We start from the raw sequence: 27,083 nt of genomic DNA, 5'->3' as shown, positions 1-27,083 counted from the left end.
TTCTTCTACCATTTAGGAGGTAGTAACAGGGTCTCTTTAAAAAGAAAATATAGTTGTTTCAAGGTTTACATATATACACATGAATACTCACTTAGACCCCGTTCACACTGGGGCGACCTGTCAGGCGACCTGGTCGCCTGACAGGTCGCCGTAGGTCGCCTGCCATAGAGAAGCTGTGGACCCGTTCTAATAATAGCGACACAAGTCGCTCCCACTTAGGAAAAGGGTCCGGAGCTTCTTTGGGGCGACCTGCATTGACTTCAACGACATGAAGTCCGTGCCGGCCGCTCCGAGGTCGCGGTGCGAGCTGCGCACCGTGACCTGTGAGGTCGCCCCGGCAAGTAGCGTCGCCCCAGTGTGAACGGGGTTTTAGAAATCAGACTGATGGAAGTAGAGATGCACCGAAATTTCGGCTGCCAAAACATCAGCCTAAAATGGTGTTATCCACCTTTTGCTGATCAGAGAAAAAGGTGCCGATAATGGCACCGAAAACGCATGAGATTTTTGCATGATTTTTTAGCCATTTTACCGCGATTATGGTTTGTTTTTATAGGTCATGGGATTCAAAAACCACATCAAAAAGTAACACGGGTGCGTTGATGATGCATTCCTGCTGCAATTTCAATGCATTTCAACAGGAAGGAGCGTTTTTGGTGTGGTTTTTTTTAACTGACCAAAAATGCAGTAAGCAGGATTTTTAACACCAACACACTAACAACACTAATAAGTGCAACAGATCAGTGTGAAGACATACATTTTCCTTGAGCTTTTCTTGCGCTAGGGCCCTTTCACACTTGTGTGACCTTAAATTCACGTGACTTTAAGCAATGCCTGTGTAATCTGTAATCTTGACGTCTATGGACTTCAAGTCGCATCAACGTCGGACCAAAGTAGTGCAGGGACTACTTTGAAGTCACACAAATATAAACCGTACTCATTGGAAATCATGGGGTACGACTTGTCATGCAACTTTGCAGTCAATAGTCGCAGGACAATTGGGGCCTTAAGGTGGCAATAATGGCCGACAATAAATTCATATTCATTTAGATTGATATTAATTAATTAAAAAGTTGAATACTATTATATATAAAAATAAAAATGTTTTTTTAAAAACTGTCATTTTCGGTTTTCGGCCAAGTGCATCCTGCATTTTCGGCACCAAATTTTCCATTCGGGGCACCTCTGGATGGAAGTTACCTTATAACTATGCACCAACCTCGTTCCTAGGTATAATTGTAAACTATACATGTTAATAGGAGTCACAACCCTTTTGTCATTACATATTCAGGCTCTGCTTCCTACAACATACCTTGCTGCTTCTCACAGTGCAACTCTCAGCTGACCGACTGAAAATAATGTACGCTCGGTCTTTTCCTTATAGTAAATACAGCAATATTAAAGTACAAGCTCAATAAAAGAAGATAAATATTCCCTTTAATTATATTTACACTTGTAACGTAGGGACTGTTTTGTATTTTTCTACTTATACATTTATTTTTAGATTACAAAGTTTACTTAGCCTTTTTGTTGCATATACCATCAGCAATTTGCCAGTGCTTTACAAACACAAGGTTCTAATACTCTGGGATGCCCATAATCCTATCAGATCTGACCTGGTTCCTCTCATCTTGGATTATCTCCAGCACCGCTGTCAGTTGCTCCTCCTCTAGGCACTTCTGACAAGTCACCAGAAACACATTTGTGTCTTCTTCTTTCAGGTCATCTTCTGAAAGGTTTTGCTAAATAAAAAAAGGAAGAAGAGCATTATTTATACATTACATGGGAATGACTTTTTCTTGCCACCATTACACAATATAGTGCTTCAATATCAGTTCCTGCTTCAGTGAACTTGCAGTCTTTATTCCCATAAATCAGATTGTGTTTTACTATAACCAGAGCTATGTGCCAAGTCAAAAAGAGAATGCATGATTTCCATACATAATACAGTGGATATAGAAAGTCTACACACCCCTGTTAAAATGTCAGGTTTCTGTGATGTAAAAAACTGAGGCAAAGATAAATAATTTCAGAACTTTTTTCCACCTTTAATGTGACCTATAAACTGTACAACTCAATTTATAAAGAAACTGAAATAATGTGGTTGCATAAGTGCGCACATGCTTTTATAACTGGGGATGTACGGTAGCTGTGTTCAGAATTAGGCAATCAAATTCAAACTCATGTTAAATAGGAGTCAGTACACACCTATCTTCATTTAAAGGGCCTCTAATTAACCTCCAAAAAAGTTAAGCTGTTCTAGTAGGTCTTTCCTGACATTTTCTTAGTCGCATCCTACAGCAAAAGCCATGGTCTACAGAGAGCTTCCAAAGCATCAGAGGGATCTCATTGTTAAAAGATATCAGTCTGGAGAAGGGTACAAAAGAATTTCCAAGGCATTTGATTTACCATGGAACACAGTCATTACAGTCATCATCAAGTGGAGAAAATATGGCACAACAGTAACATTACCAAGAACTGGACGTCCCTCTATAATTGATGAAGAGAGGAGAAGAAAACTGGTCAGGGAGGCTGCCAAGAGGCCTACAGCAACATTAAAGGAGCTGCAGGAATATATGGCAAGTACTGGATGTGTGGTACATGGGACAACAATCACCCGTATTCTTCATATGTCTGGGCTATGGGGTAGAGTGGCAAGACGGAAGCACTTTCTTATGAAGAAAAACATCCTAGCTCGAGTAAAAACACATCTGAAGTCTCCCAAAAGAATGTGGGAAAATGTGTTCCCGTCTGATGAAACCAAGGTTGAACTTTTTGGCCATAATTTGAAAAAATATTTTTGGCGCAGAAACACTGCACATCACCAAAAGAACACCATACCCACAGTGAAGCATGGTGGTGACAGCATCAAGCTTTGGGGCTGTTTTTCCTCAGCTGGAACAGGGGCCTTCGTCAAGGTACAGGGAATTATGAACAGTTCTAAAGACCAGTCAATATTGGCACAAAACCTTCAGGCTTCTGCTAAAAAGCTGAATATGGAGAGGAACTTAATCTTTCAGCATGAAAACGACCCAAAGCATACATCAAAATCAAGAAAGGAATAGCTTCACCAGAAGAAGATTCAAGTATTGGAATGGCCCAGCCAGAGCCCAGACCTGAATCCAATTGAAAATCTGTGGGGTGATCTAAAGAGGGCTGTGCACAGGTGATGCCCTCACAATCTGACAGATTTGGAGTATTTTTGCAAATCAGAGTGGGCAAATTTTGCCAAGTCAAAATGTGCCCTGCTGATAGACCCATACCCAAAAAAGACAAAAAATCAAAAAGGGCTTTAACAAAGTATTAGTTTAAGGGTGTGCACACTTATGCAACCATATTATTTTAGTTTTTTATTTTTACTTCCCTCCACCTAAAAGATTTCACTTTGTTGTTCAACTGAGTTGTACAGTTCATAGATCCCATTAAAGGTGAAAAAAGTTTGGAAATTATTTATCGTTGCATCATTTTGTAGATTGTACTACGCTCTACAAGGCAACAGTGCTGACGACTTAATGTCTGTACTATCAATGAGAGAATAACATAGGGACTAATAGCGGTTTAAAAACAGTGGCACGGGTATGGGTTAGGTTATTCAGAAAATTAAAAATTCAAAATTATAGACAGTTTACCTTAAATTTTTTATCCTATGTCCTGTATCGCTGCCATTTTCAGGGTCATCATGTCTGTATTCAGTTATGCTGTATACCACGTGTCAAACACAAGGCCCTGTGGGCTGAATCCAGTCCACCGGGCCATTTCATGTGGCCCTCGCACCTCTCCTGCAACTGCGGCACCAACTCTAATCCTTGTCTCAGCAGTCTGCAGCAAAGAGGAGGACAGAACTTCTTTTACAGGTTCTGTGCCTTTCTGTGCAGCTGCACAACCCCTTCATCTCTGCTTCCCCTGGTCTTAGCATAGAGCAGACTCCGGAAGCTGACACTAGTTCTCTTTAAGACCCTTAATTTTCTGCTTCCCAGGAACGCACTCACCTTGTTCCCAGCAGCAGCACAAGGTAAGGAGGGGGGATTGCACTGTAATGTAACTGGGGGGGGGGGGGGGATTCTTGACATTTGATGTAAGGGGGGTGGGGTGCTTTGGACATCTACTTATTATTATACTACTACAATTCTGTGCCAGTTGAAAAAAAATAAACTTTTATTAAAACAATTTTTTTTTTTTTTTTAATTACTGCTTGCCATAATTTTTCCTAGACTTCGACTGCCAGAGATAGTTATTACTAAAACCAGCGATAATCAAATAAAGAGGCAATAATTTCATATGATAAAGAGTAGATCCATAGTCTTACAGATACAACAGGTCTTTTAAAAGGCAACCATAATGCTGATGCGGCACACAATTAAATCGAGTTGGACACCCCTGTTGTATACTCTACCAATGTCACAAATTTACTGTATGCTCTACTGCAAGGGTCTCCAAACTTTCTAAACAAAGGGCCAGTTTACTGGCCTTGAGATTTTAAGGGGTCTGAAATTTGACCAGTGGGAGCAAAAAATGCCTCACCATCAGTGAGCATAAACAATGCACCATCATTGGTTTGAATGGAAGGTATTGTGCCTTGTTGTTGATATTAATGGGAAAACAGAGCCCCATCCATGGTGTCAGTGGGAGGAATAGTGCCCCATCCATGGTGTCAGTGGGAGGAATAGTGCCCCACCATGGTGTCAGTGGGAGGAATAGTGCCCCACCATGGTGTCAGTGGGAGGAATAGTGCCCCACCATGGTGTCAGTGGGAGGAAGAGTGCCCCATCCATGGTGTCAGTGGGAGGAAGAGTGCCCCATCCATGGTGTCAGTGGGAGGAAGAGTGCCCCATCCATGGTGTCAGTGGGAGGAATAGTGCCCCATCCATGGTGTCAGTGGGAGGAATAGTGCCCCATCCATGGTGTCAGTGGGAGGAATAGTGCCCCATCCATGGTGTCAGTGGGAGGAATAGTGCCCCATCCATGGTGTCAGTGGGAGGAATAGTGCCCCAAGGGCACGGAAGAAGGCAATCCAAGGGCCATATCCGGTCCCCAGGCCAAAGTTTGGACACCACTGCTCTACTGTAAAGTACCATTAAACATGTTGACTATAAAGAGCTAATAGTCTATAGTTTTAGTACTTATGAATGTACTATTGGCAACAGAAATGTAGAGAATGGTTTGTTTGTATGCTTCTAGACATAAAAAATAGGTGTATGCATTCCTTTTACCATCCAACCTCATGAAGAACACAACCTAGCTATATTTCCGGACACTTCTCGTCTCTCAATGCTGGGACCATATGATGTAATCACATTCCTCACAAACACAGGTTACGCCAAAACCTCATTCTGTGTTGGGGACTGCTCACATGAGAGCTATCATCTATACCAGGCAAGCAATAAACATGTATCTGTGACTGCTACTGTGGAGCAATTGCTGTAAAATGAACGCATGGGAAACAAATCCACACATATAAAGTGTATTTGTGCGTACCTCTTTTGCCCTTTTTACTTGTACATTTTATTCCAAAAGATAATTTTAATTTTGACTTTTGTAAATATCAGGATTATTCAAGTGGAAAGTTTGCTCCCTTTTTGCTCAGCTCATGTTCATTAGATGAATCGCGTATGAAATATCACCAAACTGCAATTTACAGACAAAGATGAATCAACAGATTATGTGACACAATAATGCTCAGTCTAAACCATAAAAGTTTTATTCCCACATGGAGTGACTGTTACAAGGTATCTTCAGTGGCACACCCTGGGTTAAAGAACATGAGCTTTGATCATCGCACTCCTGAAAACCTCTGAACATTGTCAATTTATATTTAGAAGCAACTGCTTATGCAATCAAGATGTGCATAAGGCCAAGAAATATGGACAACATTAAAGGCCCTTAAATACAGACATTATTGAAAGCCATGAGATTCAGATATTAACAAATGGTCTGAAACACAGACATAAACTAAGACCCCATCAAACTGACATTTACAAAGGCCCTGAAATATAGACGTTATAGAAGATCATGAAATATAGACATTACCGAAGGCTCGGATGTATGGAAATTATTGAAGGACCTATAGGGCCCAATTAAATATGGATTTTATCGAAAATCCTTAAATACCAACATTAACAAAGGCCCTGAAAAATGGACAGTATAGATCATGACATTATGAAACAACCTGATGTACTAACATTATGTAAAACACTAAAATATAAACTGTATAGAAGATTGTGAAATACAGACCTTATGGAAGGGTCTGAAATATGGCCATTTTAAAGGCCCCCCCCCCCCGTGGCGTGGGCATTTTGTAAAGCCCCCCCCCCCCGTGGCGTGGGCATTTTGTAAAGGCCCCCCACCCTGGTGTGGGCATTTTGTAAAGCCCCCCCCCCCCCCATGGCGTGGGCATTTTGTAAAGGCCCCCCCCAACGCGTGGCGATTTTATAAAGGCACCCCCCGATGTGTGGCAATTTTTTAAAGGCACCCCCAAAGCGTGGGCCTTTTTAAAAGACCCCCCCCCCTAAATGCATGGGCCTTTTATAAAGGCCCCCTTCTGAAACATGGACATTTTATAAAGGCCTCCTTCCGATACATGGACATTTTTAAAGGTCCCCTAAGATACGTAGACATCTTTAAAGCCCCGCACCCATACATAGACATTTTTAAAGGCCCCCTCATATATAGGCATTTTTTTTTCAAAAACCCTGATATACAGACATTATTGAAGACCCTGAAATATGGACAGTATAGAACACCATGAAATACAGACTTTATTGAAGGCCCAGAAATATGGACACTATAAAAGATTGTAATTTATGGACATTATTCAAAGTAACAGTAGAGTTAATTGTTCATCCCTTGGTGCCTCAGAACAGTTAGTAGTGCCACCATTGGCTACTAAGAAAATGTATAGAATCCACAACTTTTAATATGAATGTAACTAAAGTTGGCATTACTTACAAATTTCTGAATTAGGACTTGAAGATCAGTTGCCATTGCACCCTGAAGTTACCGGTACTGAAGATATGATAATCTGTTGATAGAAAGAGAAGTTCAGATATAGACTGGCATCTTATAAAACCACTATCTTCTTATCTTTATAAAAATATAATTAAATAGAACACTGACTAAAGTTTCCTGGAGAAGGATTTGAGTCAAGTTTTATGGACATCTGTGGCTCTTTTGGGGAGAAAAATGGAAAATGAGGTTTTCTTGTAAAGACACTCTTACCTCACCCACTGCCCAAACCCTGATCCACTCAAGAGGAACCACTGCATGAAACCTACACTTCCAGGAATGTCCGTCTCCTGTGTCCCTGCAGTATTCACTGCTTCCTCTAACTTATCTCCATACTACGACGTCCTCAGAACAGGAAATCATCACAACCTCTGCTAGGAATTCTATTAAGTATAGACACTGATAACCTTATCAAAAAGAATATAAAATCTTTCTAAGACCTTATGCACATGGATGCTTTGGGGCATCTGGCGTATTTTCATCCACGGGAGACACAGAGTACAGTCGCCGATGGCAATGAATAACTGTATGCTAGTTGTATGTGGATATACACTGTGCTTGCATAAACTTTCACAAATCGCTAGATGCATAAATTCCACATTCAGAGATTTATGGCTGTGCATGGGTTTAAGCAAGCATGCTGTATATTTGCATATAGCCATTAATTTATATGCGTGGTTGTATGCTACAGCTATGTCTGGGGGTGGAAATAGTCCTGTAATTTAGGTTGTGTGCCCAAAAGTTTCTGTGTGCATGAAACCTAATCCTTCTCACTCTATCCAAAAGTAAAAGAAACGTTTTGGCTGGACTGAAGCTTTAAAGAACTCCAGGAATTACCTTACTATATAAAATGTGTGGGTTTGCAATCAGTTAATTCCAACAAGGAGTATTAGGCCCCTTTCACACAGGCGGACCGTTCAGATCCGCCTGTTCGTTTTTTGGCGGATCTGAACGGTCCCCCCATGCATTCCTATGGGGCATCGGATGTCAGCAGAGACATGTCCGCTGACATCCGATCCGATCTGTCAAATCTGGACGGATGGAAGCCCTATTTTCCATCCGTCCAGCAGTTTGGATCGGATGGGATCGGATGAGAAGGGACCGACGGTCCGTTCCCATCCGATTTCCCCCATAGAGATGCATGGGGAACTGACAGCTGTGTCTCCGCATACAGCGCGGAGAGACAGCTGTCATCCTTCTGCTCAGCGGGGGATCGGCGGCTCGATCCCCCGCTGAGAAAAGCGGAGTCCGTTTGACGGACATAGTGTGTGAAAGGAGCCTAAGTTACCTCTGGTCAGATGTTTAACATGCTCAGCTGCATCCTGTTTGCAGTATATTTCATTTATTTCTACCTGCCAGATACGAATTCCAGCACTGGCTATGGCAGCTTAAAGTATTACTAAACCCAGAACCCTGCATTCACTATGTCTGGTCTCCCACAGGACACAGAACTTGGAAATGTAAGTATTTTAATAAATATAAACTGCTAAATACATTTTCTCATCAGCAGGTAGAGCAGTCTTGTGACTTCTATAAGTGTCTGGTTAAAGCTTGTAGGAGGAGATTTCATTCTCCCCCAATTGTCCTATGAGCTGCAGGACCCCTGACCCTCTGTCTGGACAGTGCTGATTGGCCCTGTGCTGATCATCACCTTACCATCCCCTATCCTTGATCAAACAGTTTTTGGGAAGGAGGCAGGGTTCATTTTTTTTTTACCTGCAAATTAAAGCCATAATGTGCTAGTATGCATTGCATACTAGTACATTATGTGAAACTTACCTGCAAATGAAGCCCTTTACCGATGGGTTTTCACTGATGGAGGCTGCATCCATCTTCACTCATCTTCCTTCTGGGTCCACGGACTCTGGCTGTGTGACTGGCCGGAGCCGCGTGACATCACTCCCGCACATGCGAGGGGGAGCCGCCGTTCACGGCACAGGAATCTGAAGGAATGGCTAAGGGTTGCCGTTCCTTCAGAGCTCATGCGCCGATGACATCATCGGCTGCATATACAGTATATATTGCCTAAACGGCGCACATTTAGGAGATATTTACAGTACCTATAGGTAAGCTTTATTATAGGCTTACGTAACCACTTTAAAGGGCAACCTGATGTCACACTGTCTTCTGATGGAGACTACGGGATGCGGGCATGGACCACCAATGTCACTAGAGATGAGCTCAGGTGTATCTGGACATGAGTCTGAACCCGCCTGAGCTATCCCGCCAGGAAGCAGTCACTGTGGATAGCCAATCAGAAGTATCAGAGACATTCCCTATCCTGAAGCTGTACAAATACAATGTAGGGGATGGGGTGGGGAATATCCCTGCTGCTTATGATTGGCTGTCCACAGTGACTGCTTCCAGGCTGGATAGCTCAGGTGGGTTAGGACTTATTTCCAAAACATGCCTGAACTCATCCCTGGTTGTCAACAATCAGAACACCTACCCTGAGAAATGCCAGGTCAGCCATCACTAGGGAGCACACGATTGTAGACAGGAAGCGATTGCAATGAGGTTGCAGGAGATCAGCAGCACTGGCAATAGTTTACAACACACATTGCTTTACCAAAGTAAATGGCATTCAATCAGTGTTTACTACCTAATATAACAATGTGCCCTGTGAAGATCAAAGGAAAGATAGAAGAATGAGAGGCTGAACCCAAACACAATTACCTTTCCTATTAGTAGAGATGGCTGCACTCCTCAACATGCATGGTGATGGTGACAACGTCAGCTTAGCCTCTCCTTTGTCAGGTGTCACAGCTCTGCTTCTCTTTATTCCCCGCACACATGTAAATGATGAAGATTGTACTGTACGGCTCTCCTCGGTCACAGCCCAGACACAGGAACACAAGCTGCACTGTCACAGCACATGCACTTAACACTGGGTACCTGCCTACAGAGCTCTGCGTTCCATCTCTCCGTCTGCTTCCTGCTGCACAAAGGAGGCTTGAAACGCCCAGTCCGGTCTACTGCGCATGTCAGCTTACGGTGCATGGAGGCTTGGAACGCACAATCCCGGAAGTCCAATACAGCGGTGTGAGACCATGGCGGAGAGGAGAAGCTCAGGGAAAGCTCGCAAGGCTCACAGAAAGAGTCCTGGTGAGATGTTCAACGTGACCTCTACTCAGCATATATTATTATTAGTGGAGCAGGCAGGTTATTGAACAGGCTTCCTCCTACACTTCCTTATAAGTCTTTTCCCTTCCTGTGGTGCTGCTTGACATGTTAGTGCACATTACAGGACCATGACCCATCTATTATAGTGTATTGTTTACTTCTGATTACTCTGTATGAGGCTGCCATACCACTAAAGCCAGAACTTCTTTCCTTAGTTTAGGATGAATTGTGGCCTGGTCAGAACCATGCTTGGGATTGTATTGAAATCGGCATGGTTGTAGCACACCGCCAGGGTGGATAAAAATCGATGGTTTTTAAAATAAAAATGAAAAGAAATCTGTTTTTTTAAAATTTAAATTGGATTTTTAGATTTTTATCAAATTAATTTTAACCCCTTAAAGCGGTTGAATCCTTAAAAAATAAAAAAACAAAAAACCCTGCAGGACAAAGGCATAATGAACTAGTATGCATCGCAAACTAGCTCATTATGAAATACTTACCTTAGAACGAAGCCCTGACACGGTCGCCCGGACACCGCTGAGGCAGCTGACATCTTCCCTCAGCGTCTCTTCCGGGTTCGACGGCTCCGGAGCTGTGAGTGGCCGGAGCCACGATGACGTCACTCCGATGACGTCACTCCCGTACATGTGCGCAGGAGTTCACTTTCCAGCAAGGAGCTCTACAGGTCCGCCCTTCCTTCAGAGCGTATGCGCCGTTGGTGTCAGCGGCTGCATGCAGGGCGAATATCTCCTAAACCTTGCAGGTTTAGGAGATACTAGTTTTACCTACAGGTAAGCCTTTTTAAAGGCTTACCTGTATGTAAAAGTTAAAAAGTGGATTATACTACCACTTTATGGACAAAGCCTAGTTCTGACACATGTTGTTTACAAGTTCAAATAAGTATTTTTTGCTAGAAAATTACTTAAAACCTGTGGTTGTAGTCACCGTCACTGGGAATGAAGGACAGGCACTATATGTGGGTGCCCAGATTCCTTTTGTATTTTGGTCACCCTGTGCCCAATATTGGTGCAGGGTATGTTGAATGTATTACTTGTCTGTGCCTCCCCCCCCCTTTTTTTAGGGTAAATGTATATGTTTTGGCAGATTGGAGTTTTTATTTTGTCAGCCAAGATAAGGCGAGTGGTCGATATAAATATATCTTTTGATCTTTCTTTTTCTCCGTAGTTTCTTGCCATAATAATATCATTGGTTGACTGCGATGATGATGGGGTTGTCAATGATATTTATATGCATGTGCCACATCGCTTTATATCCTTTGAGTGTTGTCTCATCACACCTCTTTCTTTATTAAAACCAAAAATACTGTTGTAAATACAGCTTTAAATATCCAATTATATTATCTATGGAGATTATATATCATTTAGAGGCACATGTACGATTATGAATTTGGTCTATACATGGAGCGATGCTATCACCAGAGATACGGATCTATTTCTATTTCCATCTTTATCTCTTTTCTTTTCTTCCCTTATTCTTCCATGTGTGACTGTTTATTATCTCTCATCCTATAGTGTCTGAGTGCAAACAGATATGATGTTGATTCTCTATTTTGAGTAATGTTCATCTGTGATTGATGCATTTTTGTTACACCTACAGGATCTGAGGATAGACACAAGAACTGCTTGTTTATATATATATATATATATATATATATATATATATATATATATATATATATATATTATTATTATTATTAAGGATTTCTATAACGCCAGCAATTTACACAGCGCTTTACAATATTAGAGGAATACAAGACCTATACAAAACAATAAAATACAAGAGGATTTAGAGGGCCCTGCTCAGAAGAGCTTACAATCTAATGGATTATATATAGATATATAGTTCTATATTGCTGTTTTTATGTAAGAAAAAGAGAAGAATATTTTGTATGTAACAAGTGTTTATTTTAAGTGAGCTAATCAGTACTTTAACATCGTTCAGCTGCATCTTTGCTACTTAAAGCGGAGTTCCACCCTGGATTTTTTTTTTTTTTTTAATACCCCCGGGACAGTCAGGGCTAGTGCATTCCACAATGGCTAGCCTCTGATCTGTCCCGGGTTGCACTTACCTGTTAGGACAAATACTTACCTTGCAAACGTCTTGTCCAGCGCTGCCATCTCAGATGTGGGCAGCTTGAAGCCAGCGAGATCCTCTTCGGCGTCTTCTTCCGCCTTCTTTGGTCCCACGATGCTCTGCGCCGGCCCCGACGTCACTTCCGGGTCGCGCGCGTCATCCCTCTACAGCCTCTGGGCATGCCCAGAAGCTGTTTAGAAGGGGATGACACGCGCGACCCGGAACTGACGTCGGGGCCGGTGCAGGCGCAATGATTCCTGGGAGCTATGATGTCCAGCTCCCAGGAATCATTGCAGAGCCAGGAAGTGACGACGGGCCGCGGCCGAGGAAGGAGGAAGAAGGAAGTAAGGTAAGTATTTTTTCTTCGCTACGAGGTAAGTTAAAAAAAAAAAAATATGCGATTATCCATTTCTTTTTCAGGTGACCCGGAGCGAGAAGATGGAGGTAAGTATAAAAATAGGGTGGAACTCCACTTTAAGAGTTATTGTTATTGGTGCTGATGGGTTATGATTAAGTTAAGAAATTTGTGAAACGCGTTACCCAAACTTTCCTTCGTGCATGTCATGATGCTACTGCAAATTTTCTTTGTGGACGTTGGATGATTTTTTAGGGAATAAAGTGTTTTTCCTTGCATCTTAGAGTGCGGTCACCTTTTTTTGCATCTATGCTTTACTGCATATACAGACTGATTTTACTGTGGGTTTAGTAACACTTTAAGTATATCGCAGATATTGCCATCAATTTACAGAACTGGTATTCCCAACTTGTTTACAGTTGCATACAGCTTCTTAGTCTCCTCAGTGGGAAATATGGCTTTACTGGCAGTAAGCAGGCTTGACTGGTTCCTTTTTAAATGTAAAAAATGTAGTGAGATATGCTTATTGTTATCTTGCCATTTGTCTGCTCATTTTAATGTATATATATTTTATTAGGTAATGTGCCAAGCAGTGAATTGACAAGTGAGGATGCTGCAAAGAGGTAAAGTATTGTTTGATTTTTTTTTTTTTTTAATCTTGTATAATAAAAAAACACCTATCTGCATAGATTAGGATTTTTATTGCCTTGTAATTATGACAAGCAAGTGGTCAGATCACCTGACCTCCACATCGGGCGAGAATGTTTTGGAAGCAGTCTTGCTTGGTGTATACAATGTAAGTAGAATGTATTTTATAAAAATACCATGTATGTCATTGAACCCCACAGAAGAGCTGCCCTGGAACGTGCTGTCAGACATAAGATTGAAACTGAGAAAAGGGCTCACCAGATTGTTGAACGCTTCTTAGAAAATGACATCACAGCTGATTTCCTAATAGACTGTGTAAGTGTCTTTAACTTTTTTGTATATTAATAGTACTTTAAGTGTAAAGATGTGTAGCCACAGCCAATCTGCTTTTGATTTTTTTTTATTGTTATGTATAACATTTGTGTTTAAACTTTTAAAGTGTCCCTGTCAGCCCTGGATGACTTGTATGCCAATTTCCAACCTGTTAAAAGAAGAGGCAATATCCTTAAAGTAGAAAGCCAGGTTAAACCTAACTAGTCTTTAAAATGCACCATCCCCCTCCTTACTCTTACAGTGACTGACTAACCTGTGTAAGAAAGATGTAAATACTTACCTATGTTCAGCCTGCTCCGATCTGGCCATGTGATCCAGCTATTTTGTGTCAGTCGGTGGCTGCTGTAGGATAGAGATGGAACAAAGTCTGCAAAAAAAAAAGAAAACCGAAAAGGGTCTTAACCATTCCCTCCTTTATTCTAAATTTTAAATCAAAGTTTGGCAGGTATGTTTTTGGTTTTATGTTTATGCTTTTTTAAACATTAGAGACAATGGGACATATTTATAAAGTGGTGAATGTGACTTTCAGCAACATTTACTGGTGGTGAATTAATTGCTGTCATGTAAAACACATGCACCGAGAAGATTCACCTACAATAATTGTTTGGGGAACATCTGATTCACTGCTTTATAAATATACTCATATGTACACTAATATCTAGCACTCCATACCCCAGCCTAGTTATGACTGCATATCTTGGTCTGGCCTTAGGGAAACTGCACATATATCTGGGGATTGCAGCATTATTGCATGGCCTTGTGTTCATGCCTTGTCTGTGTCCACACCATAGAATACAAAGAACCATATACATACATCTCTGTTTTGATAGATCCAATGTCACTACTATATTGTGCACACAGGCCAAATTGGGTGAAAGCCAGGTAACATGCATATGTTTTGAGAGTGAGGGAGGAAACTCAAACTCAGAGTAAGCCACAGAGTTGGAAAAAAAAATGTAAACCCAATGGAAGCATCATTGGTGGTGTTAATTGAATTATAAGATTGCTAGATAGCAAAGCCACATTGTTAAAGTTGTTTTTTTTTTTTTTTTTTTTTTATAACAAACAGGTTATACTTACCTCCTCACTCCTCAGTGCATTTGGTTTTGCATAGGGCAGCCCAGATCCTCCTCTCTTGGGTTCCTCTTCGCTGCTACTGGCCTCTCCCTCCTATCGAGTGCCCCCACAGCAAGCAGCTTGCTATGGGGGACCTGAGCTGAGCTGCAGCTCTGCGTGTCCTTCTAAACACAGAGCTGCGGTTCGGCCCCATCCCCTCTCTCTCCTGATTGGCTAACTGACTTTGACAGCTGCGGGAAGCCAGTGGTGCCACTGCTGTGTTTCAGGAAATCGGGAGAGAGAGTCCCGGAGGGACTCGTGGACATCACTAGACAGAGATAGGCGCTCAGGTAAGTATTAGGGGGTCTGGGGAGGCTCCTACACACAGACGTTTTTTTTTATCCTAATGTATAGAATGCATTAAGATAAAAAAACCTTCTGCCTTTACAACTCCTTTAACCAGTAAGCCACCACCCTACCACATAAATTCCTAGAGTGTTCCTAATGCAGAAGTGATGCTTTTTTCCTGGTCGGTGACATGTTTTGCCATGTCAGGATATTTTCCAACATCTTTCTAAATGAGTGTAAATTGAAGAGACTACTTCTAGTGCAATTACATGAACAGTCTCAGTGTTGTAAAAAAGAAACTTTGTACTTTCAGGTATCCCTTTTGAAATTCAACAGTCCTTTGCATGAAAACCCTATTGTGGTAAACTCAGACATTTCCAGGGAGAAAACCTGACATGCATTGGAGTTCCTTTTATCTGATTTCAAACTCTTTGTGGCTTCCAGGAGAAGCAGTGTGTTGCTTACCGGAGTGGGATAAGAAAGATATTAAGATGTGCTATTGGAAAGGCTGCTAGGAAGAGCAATAAAAGTGAAAACAATTTTTGCCATAAGAAAGTTAAAAAATGTTCCAGTATTGGTATTGCCCCTTCACCCCATAAATTCCTACTTTACTAGATTCAGAGCTGTGCCTGTCTGCAGCAGCTCCCCTGTCTCACAGAACACAGAGGCAGCTGCGGGTCCATTGGCTCCTGCTGTTGTCAATCAAATCCTTTAAGTGAGGAGGGGGTGGGTGGTGCGAGACTGAGCCACACTCTGTGTTCCAGTGGCTTGGGAGCGTGCTTGCATTTGTGCCACCATAGGAAGCAGATTGTTAGGGTGACAGATTGAGAGGAGGAGGAGCCTAGAATGCCAGCAGGGGACCCCAGAGGAGGATGATCGGGGCCACTCTGTGCAATACTGTTGCACAGAGCAGATGAGTATAAACCTGTTTATTATTTTAATTTAAAAAAAAATAAAAATGAGCCTTTACAACTTCTTTAAGTAGGCTTTTTCATAGCATTGTTATGCTTTTTGCATCTTTTTAAACAAAAAACTCTTTATTAGAGAAGAGCATGGATATGACAGAATGACATTTATACAACGGCTTATGCAGTTGCATCATAACACAATGCGTCAAGACAAAAAGAACAGCCGGCAACTCTGTATTCCTTCAAATTATTTATTGTCACATCCAATTGAGTAAAAGGTAGTGGCTGTCACAGCAGGAGTACAGAGTTTCCGGCTGTCCTTTTTGTCTTGACGTATTGTCCTATGGTGTTGGAGAGGAGACTCCAGCTTGGGCACCCGGAAAACAGTTCCCATCTTTACACAATGGCTCCACTGTCCTGAGCGATGCACTTCTCTTGTTTGGTGTTGCATTATAAAACACTAACACTTCCCACAAAAGCTTGGGAGGATTACACCAATCACTAAACAAGTGTCCAGCTAAAGCACAAAAAACATAAAAAAGAAAAAAACTGGGCCTTCTACAACTAGTTTCCCCAGCTTGTATCATCGGCCTAAGCAGCAAGTGGATAAATAAGGGGGCCGGTCGGTGGGCACCATATTAAATGAGTAAAGGCCCAAACATACAAGACCAACATTAGGATATCTGTAATATGTAGTGTTAATTTTATACATCAGCGCTCTCCGCTACATCACAAGTGAAGATATTTTCCAACCACTTGTCCCATATTATATGGTATTTGGAGAGACATCCTTTATGAGCATACAATAATCCTTTATTGCAGGGATCCTCAAACGATGGCCCTCCAGCTGTTGCGGAACTACACATCCCATGAGGCATTGTAAAACTCTGACATTCACAGCCATGACTAGGCATGTTGTTCCTGAACAACTGGAGGGCCATAGTTTGAAGACCCCTGTTTTATAGGGTAAAGTGGCGTTGACAGCGACCCATCCATTCTTGAACTGTCTGAGGTAACGCCCTAATCCATGCTCGGCCAATTAGCATTCTTGCAGTGAATAGTGATCCTTGTAAAAAGATGAGGTGGGGTTTATCATTATCAGGGTCGGGCAACAAACCGAGGAGATATTGCTTGGGGCACAGAGTTAGGGGAGAACCCATTCGGTCATGCAGAAATTTAACCACTTGAGACCAGTAGCCCTGAATTACTGGCCATAACCAGAGTAGATGAAAAAAGGTACCGCTGGACTCCTCACATCTAGGACACAGAGGGCTGTAATTTGTGCGCTATCTGGCCAAACTTATGGGGGTCAGATAAGATCTATGCAGGATATAAATTTGGGTAAGGCAGTCAGAAAGTTTAGGGGAAACCAGTTTACAGGATTCTAGCACCTTGCCCCATCCTCCAGCTCCCCTTCATCTACCACCCATTGGTCCCTCAACTAATATGCAGAGGTCGTGGCTGTCAGCAGGAGAAGGCAGTTGTAGAATGTAGAGGTAGGTTTTTTGGGCTCCGAGCCTAGTATTACATCATGGAGGTACTGCTGTTCTTGATTTGGGGAGGAAACACCTAACTGGGCATGCAGAGAGTGGCAGAGCTGGAGATAACAGAAAAACATTTAGTTAGGGAGCCCAAATTGGTCCTTAAGTTGCTGAAATTATTTTACCCCACTTCTACAATAAACCTGAGAGACATCTACAACACCTTTTTGGATATCCACAACGCATAGTCAGGTACAGACCAAAGTTCTCTTAAACCAGGGTTCTCTCATAGGGGTGTATGTGTGTGTGTGTGTGTATGGATGGGGCGTTAAAGCCTGCGCCCCAGTTCCCAGATTTTGCTATGGTGATACAATAATCCCTTACCACTCCCCAGGGTTGAGGGGTCGTGTATATCTCTGAAAAGGAGCTGGAAGGGGTGTGTAACCCTTTGGGAGAAAGAGGAGCATACCAAAGCAAGATAGCGGACCCTATGCCCATTAACATGGGGATTCAATGTTAAAAACCTCTTGTTTGCAGAACAAAACCAGATATTAAAACTATAAGGTTTGGAGCGAGGAGTCAAATTGAGTGCTTTGAATCAACGAAATTGGAATGTATTTGCACAGGATGCAGACTTAGAGGAATATTCTTCATCTGTTCTAGCTTATATTCTCTTTTGTATGGAGATGTTCCTGGTTACAAAAACTATTAAGGTATTCCCAAATCAAAAGCCATGGTTGGATGGTAAAGTAAAGGCTCAGCTTAGAGCAAGAGATGTGGCCTTTAGATTGGGTGACCTTATGGCCTATAGCAGGGGTATTGAATTAAAATTCATGGAGGTCCGATTAGTAAAATTTTCTTCCAGCAGAGGTCCAGATTGCATTTTTGCGTGATGACTCGGATTCTTTACATCACAGCCCTGGTGTACAGGCACGACAGCCCATTCATTTGAATGGGCTGTTGTGTCTGCGTTTTCTGCTGGGAAAAGGCCCTGGCACCTTTTTAAGAATGCTGTGGCATGGAAACTGCATGGTGCATATGTACCATGCAATTTCCATGTGTGGGAAACCGCACCTTGTATTTCATTGCATTTAAGAGTCAATTGTACCCCTGCACGTTTTCTGTGCAGCTGCTTATCCCCCTTCACATCACCACTCACAGCACTGTCCCCCTTCACATCACCACCGTCCCCCCACACACACACACACACCACTGTCCCCTTCACATCATCACCCCCCACACACACCACTGTCCCCTTCACATCATCACCCCCCACACACACCACTGTCCCCTTCACATCACCACCACCCACACACACCACTGTCCCCTTCACATATCACCCCCCAAAGCGCTGCCCCTTTCATAACTCCCAACCCACAGCACTGCCTCCCTTCACATATCACTCCTGCAGCACTGCCCCATTCATATCCCCCCCACAGCACTGCCCCCCTATTATCCCCCCCCCCCCACAGCACTGCCCCCTTCACCTCCCCACACAGTACTGCCCCCCTCACATATCCCCCCCACAGCACTGCCCCCTTCATATATCCCCCCATCAGCACTGTCCCTCTTACATATCCCCCCAACAGCACTGTCCCTTTCACATCCCCCTCACAGCACTGTCTCTCTTTACATAGCCCCCCCCCCCCCCCCACACACACACACACACACACCACTGCCCCCTTATATCACCCCCAGAGAACTGCCCCTTTGCATCACCCTCACACACATACACAGCACTGCCCTGTTAACACACACCCCCATAGCACTGCCCCCCTTTACATCAACACACACCACTACCCTCTTAACATATCACCCCCACAGCATTGCTCCCCTTTACATGAATCCCCACACTACCCCCCCTCTACATGATCTCTGCTCCCCAATCATCCTTCACAACTTCACAGCCCTGCCCTCCCTTCACTCTCCTTACCTTACACAGAGTGAAGAGCAGGAGGCGGGACAATCTCGAGGAAGACAGAGGAACAGCAGCGCTGCATGCATAGAGGCAGCCGACTGTGTGCCTACCAGCCAATCACCTTCCGCCTCCCAGCAGCCAATCACCTTCCGCCTCCCAGCAGCCAATCACCTCTAGCCTGAAATGCTAATTCAGGCAGCTGCTTCCCTCCATTCAATGCCGGTCCCGCCCCCAGTCTCAGTCCCACCTCCGGCCATCCGCCCTGCTCTGCTAATGACAGCAGCAGAGACAGGGAAGAAATCCAGCAGCTGATGGCGGCGGTCCTGATGGAGCAGCAGCGCGGGCCGGAGACGGCCCGCGGGCCGCCATTTAGTGATGCCCGGCCTATAGGAAAGCTAGGAATGAATTAAAGAAAGGCATTAAGGAGACTATGTGTAGATATAAACCGCGCATTGAATTCTAATTTTGAAAATCAAAACACGTGGAAGGGGATTAATACAATAGTAGATTTTTAAATCTAGCAATACACAGGTTTGTAAAGTGCTCCCTGACACCTTAAACCAATTTTTTTCTCCCTTTTGAGGATCAAAATCTGAGATGTGAAACCCATAGGAAAGAACTAGCAGAGGGCGACCATTTTTGGTATTAAAAACACATGAGATCAGGTCAAGTTTGAGAAAGAATGACATCAGAAAGGCAGCGGTACCAGACAGGGTGTCAGGCCGTATACTGGGGGGATGTGCAGACCAGTTAGCGGGTGTTTTTACTGATATATTTAATCTGTCTCTGAAGCAGGCTGCAGTACCTTCTTGTTTTAAATCTACTACTATTGGCCCAATACCTAAAAAATCAGCAGTAACCTGCTTAAATGATTATCGTCCAGTTGCCCTAACTCCTATCATCATGAAATGTTTTGAGAGGCATTCCTGTGGATCTGGATAAGTATCAGTTTGCCTATCGTGCAAACAGATCCACAGATGATGCAATTTCTAATGCATTGCATACTGCCTTGACACATCTTGAGCACTCAAACACATAAGTTAGGATGTTATTCATTGATTTTAGCTCAGCATTTAACACAGTAGTCCTTGGCAAATTAGTGAAAAAGTTAAAAGCTTTTGGCCTATGTACGTTGCTGTGCTTATGGATTTCCTAACAGGCCACAAATTGTGAGAATAAGAGATCAGGTGTCTAAGGGTCCTTTCACATGATGCACCGTCCGACGAGGTCCGTTCTCTGCTCATCGGTGCTCAGCGGGGGATCAATCCGCCGATCCCCGCTGAGCAGGCGGATGACAGCTCCGTCTTGGCTCTGTGTGCGGAGACGGAGCTGTCAGATCCCCGCTGTCCTCTATGGGGGAATCGGATGAGAACGGACCGCCTGTCCATTCTCATACAATCTGCTGGACGGATGGAAAATAGGGTTTCCATTCATATGGATTTCACGGATAGGATCGGAAGCGGATAGCAGCAGGTGTCAGCTGACATGTCTCCGCTGACATCCCCAGCCCCATAGGGATACATGGAGCATCCGATCAGGTCTGCCTGAAAAACTGACAGGCGGATCTGATCGCATCGTTCGTGTGAAAGGACCCTAATACTATTATTTTGAATACGAGTGTACCACAGGGATGCGTGTTAAGTCCGGCCCTGTTTACATTGTTTACGCACGACTGTACTCCCGTACATTCGTCTAAAACTATAGTGAAATTTACTGATGACACCGCTTTAGTGGGACTCATAGGAGATAATGATGAGACAGCTTATAGGCAGGACATTTGATTTGAGTAGTGTGGAGAAAATGATTTAATACTCAATAAAACAAAAACTAAAGAAATAATAGTGGATTATAGAAGATCAAAAAAGACCAATCATTGCCCGGTGTATATAGGTGGTGAATTGGTGAAAAGGGTGGACACTATTACATTTTTGGGAGTGCATATTACAAGGGAGTTGTCATGGTCTCAAAATATGTTTTTTCTAGTGAAAAAGCGCAGAGAGTTTTTCCTTTGGAAACTGAAGCAGGCTGGATTGCTCTTAAGGCTTCTGGTCAATTACTATAATTGTTCTATTGAAAATATTCTTCTCCTCTGTGCTGTAGTGTGGTATGCCAACTGCAGGGCAGAGGATAAGAAGTGCCTGTCTTGTGTGGTGAAAACAGCACAGAGGATCATAGGAACAGAGCTACCGAATTTGGACACAGCAAATGCCAATCGATTAAAAAAGTGGAAAAAGCTATTAGTAGTGATCCAACCCCCCCAGGTTACAGTGTGTTTTAGGAATTGTATGTGGAATTTAAATTTTTTATAAATCTTTTTATATTTTGTTTTATCTAAACATATATGTGGGCATGTGTTAGGAGTATGCATGTGTGGTTTTGTTGAGAAGTGTTTTATTGCTGTTGTAAAGATTATCCTAAAAAGTTTGTTGTATGTATACAATGACAAAGTATATCTTATCTTAAAAAATGGGATAATTGCCAAATATTAAAGATTAAAATCCAGAAGGGCAGTACCCCCTAAATTGGTGGGATTTTTTTTAGTGCTCGCCATGACAATTTATGACCAGAGTAGCCCCATACGAAAGTGTTCAGTATGGATTCCAGTGATCTAAATATGCGCAATGGTAGGTACACTGGGGCATGCCATAGAACATAAAGGAGTTCGGAAAGCAGTACTATTTTAATTCAATTAATGCGGCCCATAATCCCCAGGGGAAACCTAGTCTATGCTTGAGTTTTATATTTTAGAAACCCATATTAGGTTTAACATAATCCTCTAGGAAGCGAGTAACCACAATCTCAAGGTATTTTATAGAACTAACCTGGACAAGGGCAAGATCAGCTTGTGTCAATGTAGGGACTCCCAAGTCAAGGGGAAGAATCTGGGATTTGTCCCAATTTGATTTTTGAGCCTGAATAACACCTGAACTGTTCTATTACACCCAGCGAAGCCTGTAAAAAGGGACATGCATCTTCTAAATACAAAAGCATATAGTCTACATAAAGACATTGTTTTAACCAGATGATTGTAGCATAAGCCTCTAATACCGGATGAGTCCTAAGTGCTATGACCAGTGGTTCTACGGGCAAGAGCATATAACAAAGGGGATAGAGGGCATCCCTGACAAGTACCTCTAGATAAGGGGAATGAATCAGAGACCCTACCATTGGCCAAGATTCTGGCTACCGGAGCTTGATATAGAAGCTGGAGCCATTTGATGTAGTTAGGGCCAAAGCCAAAACGGCAGAGGCATTCCCATATATAGTTCCATTCAACAGAGTTGAATGCCTTGGCTGCGTCCAAGGACACTACAAATCTGGTAACCACCTGTTCATGCATGGCTTGTAAGTTCATAAATAGCCTCCATAGATTGAAAGCCATGTTAACGTACCTGTGTATTTTCTAAATCATGACCGTGAAAGTGGAAACCAAGAAAATATATCCTGTAGAGATCTAGCTAGGAATTTCCTATGGGCTTAGTTATCTGCACATATTTTTTTCCTTTTTAAATCACATCAATTACGATGGTAATTACCGTTGTGTGCTGTGTGCCTCAGTCTTGGGAAATGTTTAACTTGTGAAAAGCTGTTGTGCTTTGTAGTTTTAATGAAAAAAAGAGTTCATATAATAGGAAATAAAGATATATATTTGTAGGTTTTATGCATATTTAGACACTCGGCTAGTTCTGTCTTTTACTTTGCAGGCTCACTATATTTCTCCATCTCACTATAAGGATGCAGTTGAAGAAAGATCAATTATCAAGCAGTGCGGATACCCTATATGTGATAAGAGGCTTGAAAATGTAAGAATCCTTTTTTACTGTATATCAAAGCTTTTTTTTTTTTTTATAATTTTATATAATGGTAATTTTAGATTCTGTAAGTCAAACAAAGCCAGAACAGATAATGCCTATAATGAGAGAAACATGGGGACTGCCACTGCTGACCTGAAATTGTTAGCTGCCTGGCTTCAGAATAAGGGAATCAATAACCTGCAAGAGACGTTCAAGGGAAAACAGAACAGAAGTCAGAATTCCTCATTTCTTTACTAGCTTGGGGTTAGTAACACAGTAAGCCAAAGCACTAAAATGAAAGCCAGACAACTAGCATTTCACCTAGTAGAGGTTTGCATTGGTGGTTTCCATAATCCTCTAATGGCAGGCTTTCATTAGGATAAGATATGTGACCACACTTTGCAGGGAGCCAGATAGGCACTAATGTTTGCAGGTTGATGAGTTTCATAGCGACTGACTTTGTTAAAGTGACACTAAACTTATATTTTTTTATAAAATAAAAGCAATATGTTTAAAGTAGAATGCTCAGGCTTCCTGTTCTAGGGTGGTTACATTTGTTCTCTGTGCCCCCCTTCTTGTGTATGTGAATGTAGCCAGACTTTGCTGTGACAGATAGACTACACATCTATGTGCAGATGCATTCAAGGCTGTGCAAATTGTAATACATGGAGCTGAGCATGTGACCAGAAAGAATGGGCACTACTCACTCTATGCTAGTAGCAATGTGCATCAGTGGAGGGTTGGGAGCATGCACTGCAAACAACAAAAGGGACTTAAAAAAAAAAAAAAAACTTAGTATATTAAATATTTTAGAATGATTGATGTAAAAATGTTAGTTTAATGTCACTTTAAGTGCATTAAAAATTTTAACCTTGAATGTTTTGTTTCCAATAGGTGCCCAAACAGAAGTATAAAATTTCTACAAGAACAAACAAGGTGTATGATATCACAGAAAGAAAGGTAATGCCCGCATGTTAGATTAATGCTCAAAGTGTTTTTCTATTAAGCATTAAATCTAAGCTCCAGACAGATTGCTAAATACACAGTTAAAATACAAATATAGATACTGTTTTGACAGACAAAGGATTTGTTATCCCGTCCAACCAGCTTTCTTATGCAGACACTAGGGCCAGGCAGAATAGCCAGAACTGAGTCCATCATGGCAGCTACAGCAGAACTTGAACACACCCGAGTTTTAATGATTGGACAATGAAGGAGAATCGGCACACTGATGAGGTCACTCTTCTGCTTGCACTGCTCTCTCCCCAGTACAGCACTGTCGGCTGTTCACCGTCAGCTCATATGCACTGCTGCAGAGCCTGATTGCCTACAAGTGCTGGTTCTTCTTCTTTCTGGGGGAATTTTTCAAAACTGGAGCAAACAGAATCTGCAGCAGCTCTGCATGGCAACCAATCTGCTTATAACTTTCATTTTCAAACCTTAACTGAACTGGCTGAAGTTTGAAACTGATAGTAAGATGTGCATCTTACTATCACAGCAAAATTGAAATCTGCTGTGACACCTAATATTTCTGAAGTAATTCACAGAGTTACATCCCAATGCCAGTATTAGAAATACTTTGCATTACAATATAACAGCATAGGCCCTTTTGTGCCACAATGGAAGCCCTGGGTCTTACACTATCCAACAGATGATTAAACTGTATTGTTTGATTCACTATCCTCTCGTATTGATGACTGTTTCGTAGAACTACATACCCTGGTACACATATGTCATGTTATTTTATTCATTTTTACTTTGTGTTTTTAATTTATTAGTTTACAGTTCTAAATTGAAAATGCTTATTTGCAGTTTAGACGTTACAAGTTGTACATGACATCCACAGTGAAGAAGTATGATGTGCGTGCATTCTCATTGAAATATCATTGTGATATAGCTTGCTGATTGTTTAAGTAACCCAATGTATAGTACAAAACAATTGATGCAATAATTTTTTTCTGCTCTAAGCTTCAATAAAAAACAATTGAAAAAAAGAAACTGATTGGTTAAATAATGTAGGCTATGTGGGACTTTAAGTGAGACACCAGCAGGTAATGCCCAGCATCTCCATCCCTGTATCAGAAAAAAAGGAAAGTTGAAAAGGATTAAAAGAGATGCATGGAAGCCAGCCAGCCTCCAGTCTGACTGGGGGCTGGCTGGCTTCCATGCACCTCTTGTAATCCTTTTCAACTTTCGGTTTTTCTGAAAATTATTGGTTGCCATGCACAGCTGCTCCAGATTTTGTCTACTCCAGTTTTTGATAAAGCCCCTCTTGAGTCCAACCCTTATGTAACCCTAAGGCAGGCTGTCCCTTATATTTAAAGTGGTTGTAATCCTAAAAAAAAAAAAAAAAAAAGCTCCTGTCTTTTTAAGGCACGAGAGATGGGATAGTGCTTTTGCCATGTCAATGGTCTATTTCTATGTTGTACAATACCTGGTTGATCCTACCTGTTGCTGTCTTTCCCTGTTTAAACTGACCACATTTATCATGGCTGCTAAGCGTGCTCAGATTATGTGCCTCCATCATCCAGCTTCCTCCTCAGAGTCTCTGCATCTCCCCCTTCTCTTCCTGTCATTTCCATAGTCTGTGTGTGAACTGTGAAGCCAATTTCCTCCTGTCTTATTTAATACTATTCTCTACAGCAGCTCCTGTGCTTGTAACGAAACATCTGTTATTTACTTTGATCCTCTCTGTTTTAAGTCCATGTTTAGTACAGTGTGTGTGTTAGGGATGCACCAATAATGGTTTTTAACCGGCGAGTACGAGTACTGATACTTTCGGTCAAGTACTTGCCGATACAGAGTACCTATACCTTTTACGGCGTGATTTGAGCCAATACAAAATGAATGGGCTCAAATCGCACTGCAAAGAATTGCATGTAATTTGAACAGCAATGCGGTGCGATTCCTGTCCGAATGGCATGTAGTTTCTCCACCACTTCTATGTGAACCCAGGCTGAAATCGCTCACAAGTCTGGGTTCACACAGGAGCTGCGCGGGAAACTGGGTGTGATTCGGACAAAAATCGTACAGCATTACTGTTCAAATTGCATGTGATTTGAGCCTATTCATTTTGTAAGGGCTCAGTCGCACCACAAAGGTATTGGTACTCGGTATCAGCGAGTACTTGACCGTAAGTACCAAAAATCGGATTTAGGTATCGGAGATTTTCATGAGTAGGAGTACTCATTAAAATATACAGCATCCGCGCAACCTTAGTGTGTGTGTTTTCTTAACTTATTCTACATGCCTTTGTTGCACAGTGCTGCTGTGCAGTCACGTGACCTTCCATTGCCATCTTGCATACAGCAGAAGGGAATCTCAGCCCCTCCCACTGGAGTGTCTTAAATTGTGCACTGTGCAAAGAAGGCATGTGGCATTATAATTTTAAGAAAACAAACACACTGCACTAAACATGGAACTAAAGCAGAGAGGATCAAAGTAATTAATAGATTTGACTTTACAACCACTTTAACTCTCCACACCCAAGTTCTACAGTGCTCAGCATAAATTAGTACACCCCAACAGATTTGTCAGAAAACCTTTAATTTCCTTTCAGAATCATCAATTTCTATGGGACACTATACTACAAAATACTCCCACAAATGCAGTCTATTGATCACAACCAAGATTTGCTAATTTGCACACACAAAAGTATTTTTTCTAACATTTATTTAAGACCATATTGCAAAAATGAATACACTCCAATGAAAGTCTAAGGGCTCTTTCACACATGGAGTCCGTCGGACAGACTCCGTTTTTCTCAGCGGGGGATCGATCCGCCGATCCCCCGCTGAGCAGGAGGATGACAGCTGTTCTCCGTGCTGTGTGCGGAGACACAGCTGTCAGGTCCCCATGCATCTCTATGGGGGAATCGGATGGGAACTTACTGTCTGTCCGTTCTCATCCGATCTGATCCGCTGGACAGATGTAAAATAGGGTTTCCATCCGTCCAGATTTGACAGATCGGATCGGATGTCAGCGGACATGTCTCCGCCGACATCCGGTGCCCCATAGAGATGCATG

At 42.3% G+C, this 27,083-nt stretch overlaps 2 protein-coding genes across 2 annotated transcripts in view; one reads left to right on the top strand and one right to left on the bottom strand.

Moving 5' to 3' along the window:
* The window catches only part of GLMN (glomulin, FKBP associated protein), a 107,448-nt gene extending 97,517 nt beyond the window's left edge, over window positions 1-9,931 (bottom strand). The window contains exons 1-3 of the mRNA XM_082266403.1: window positions 9,676-9,931; window positions 6,943-7,015; window positions 1,614-1,739 (exon numbers count right to left, since the gene is read on the bottom strand). Coding sequence (XP_082122529.1) covers window positions 1,614-1,739; window positions 6,943-6,978 — 162 coding nt within the window. The 5' untranslated portion in view covers window positions 6,979-7,015; window positions 9,676-9,931. The remainder of the gene's footprint in view (window positions 1-1,613; window positions 1,740-6,942; window positions 7,016-9,675) is intronic.
* Window positions 9,932-10,027: 96 nt separating this feature from the next.
* RPAP2 (RNA polymerase II associated protein 2) overlaps window positions 10,028-27,083 on the top strand; it is a 133,300-nt gene continuing 116,244 nt past the window's right edge. Inside the window, exons 1-5 of the mRNA XM_082266134.1 lie at window positions 10,028-10,104; window positions 13,149-13,194; window positions 13,420-13,534; window positions 22,968-23,066; window positions 23,952-24,017. Of these exons, the coding sequence (XP_082122260.1) occupies window positions 10,050-10,104; window positions 13,149-13,194; window positions 13,420-13,534; window positions 22,968-23,066; window positions 23,952-24,017 (381 nt within the window). The 5' untranslated portion in view covers window positions 10,028-10,049. The remainder of the gene's footprint in view (window positions 10,105-13,148; window positions 13,195-13,419; window positions 13,535-22,967; window positions 23,067-23,951; window positions 24,018-27,083) is intronic.

This window comes from Pelophylax lessonae (genome assembly GCF_965119305.1).
Source record: "Pelophylax lessonae genome assembly, chromosome: 8".
Taxonomy (NCBI): domain Eukaryota; kingdom Metazoa; phylum Chordata; class Amphibia; order Anura; family Ranidae; genus Pelophylax; species Pelophylax lessonae.
Note: the sequence above shows the minus strand (reverse complement) of the source record. Positions and strands in the feature narration are given on the sequence as shown.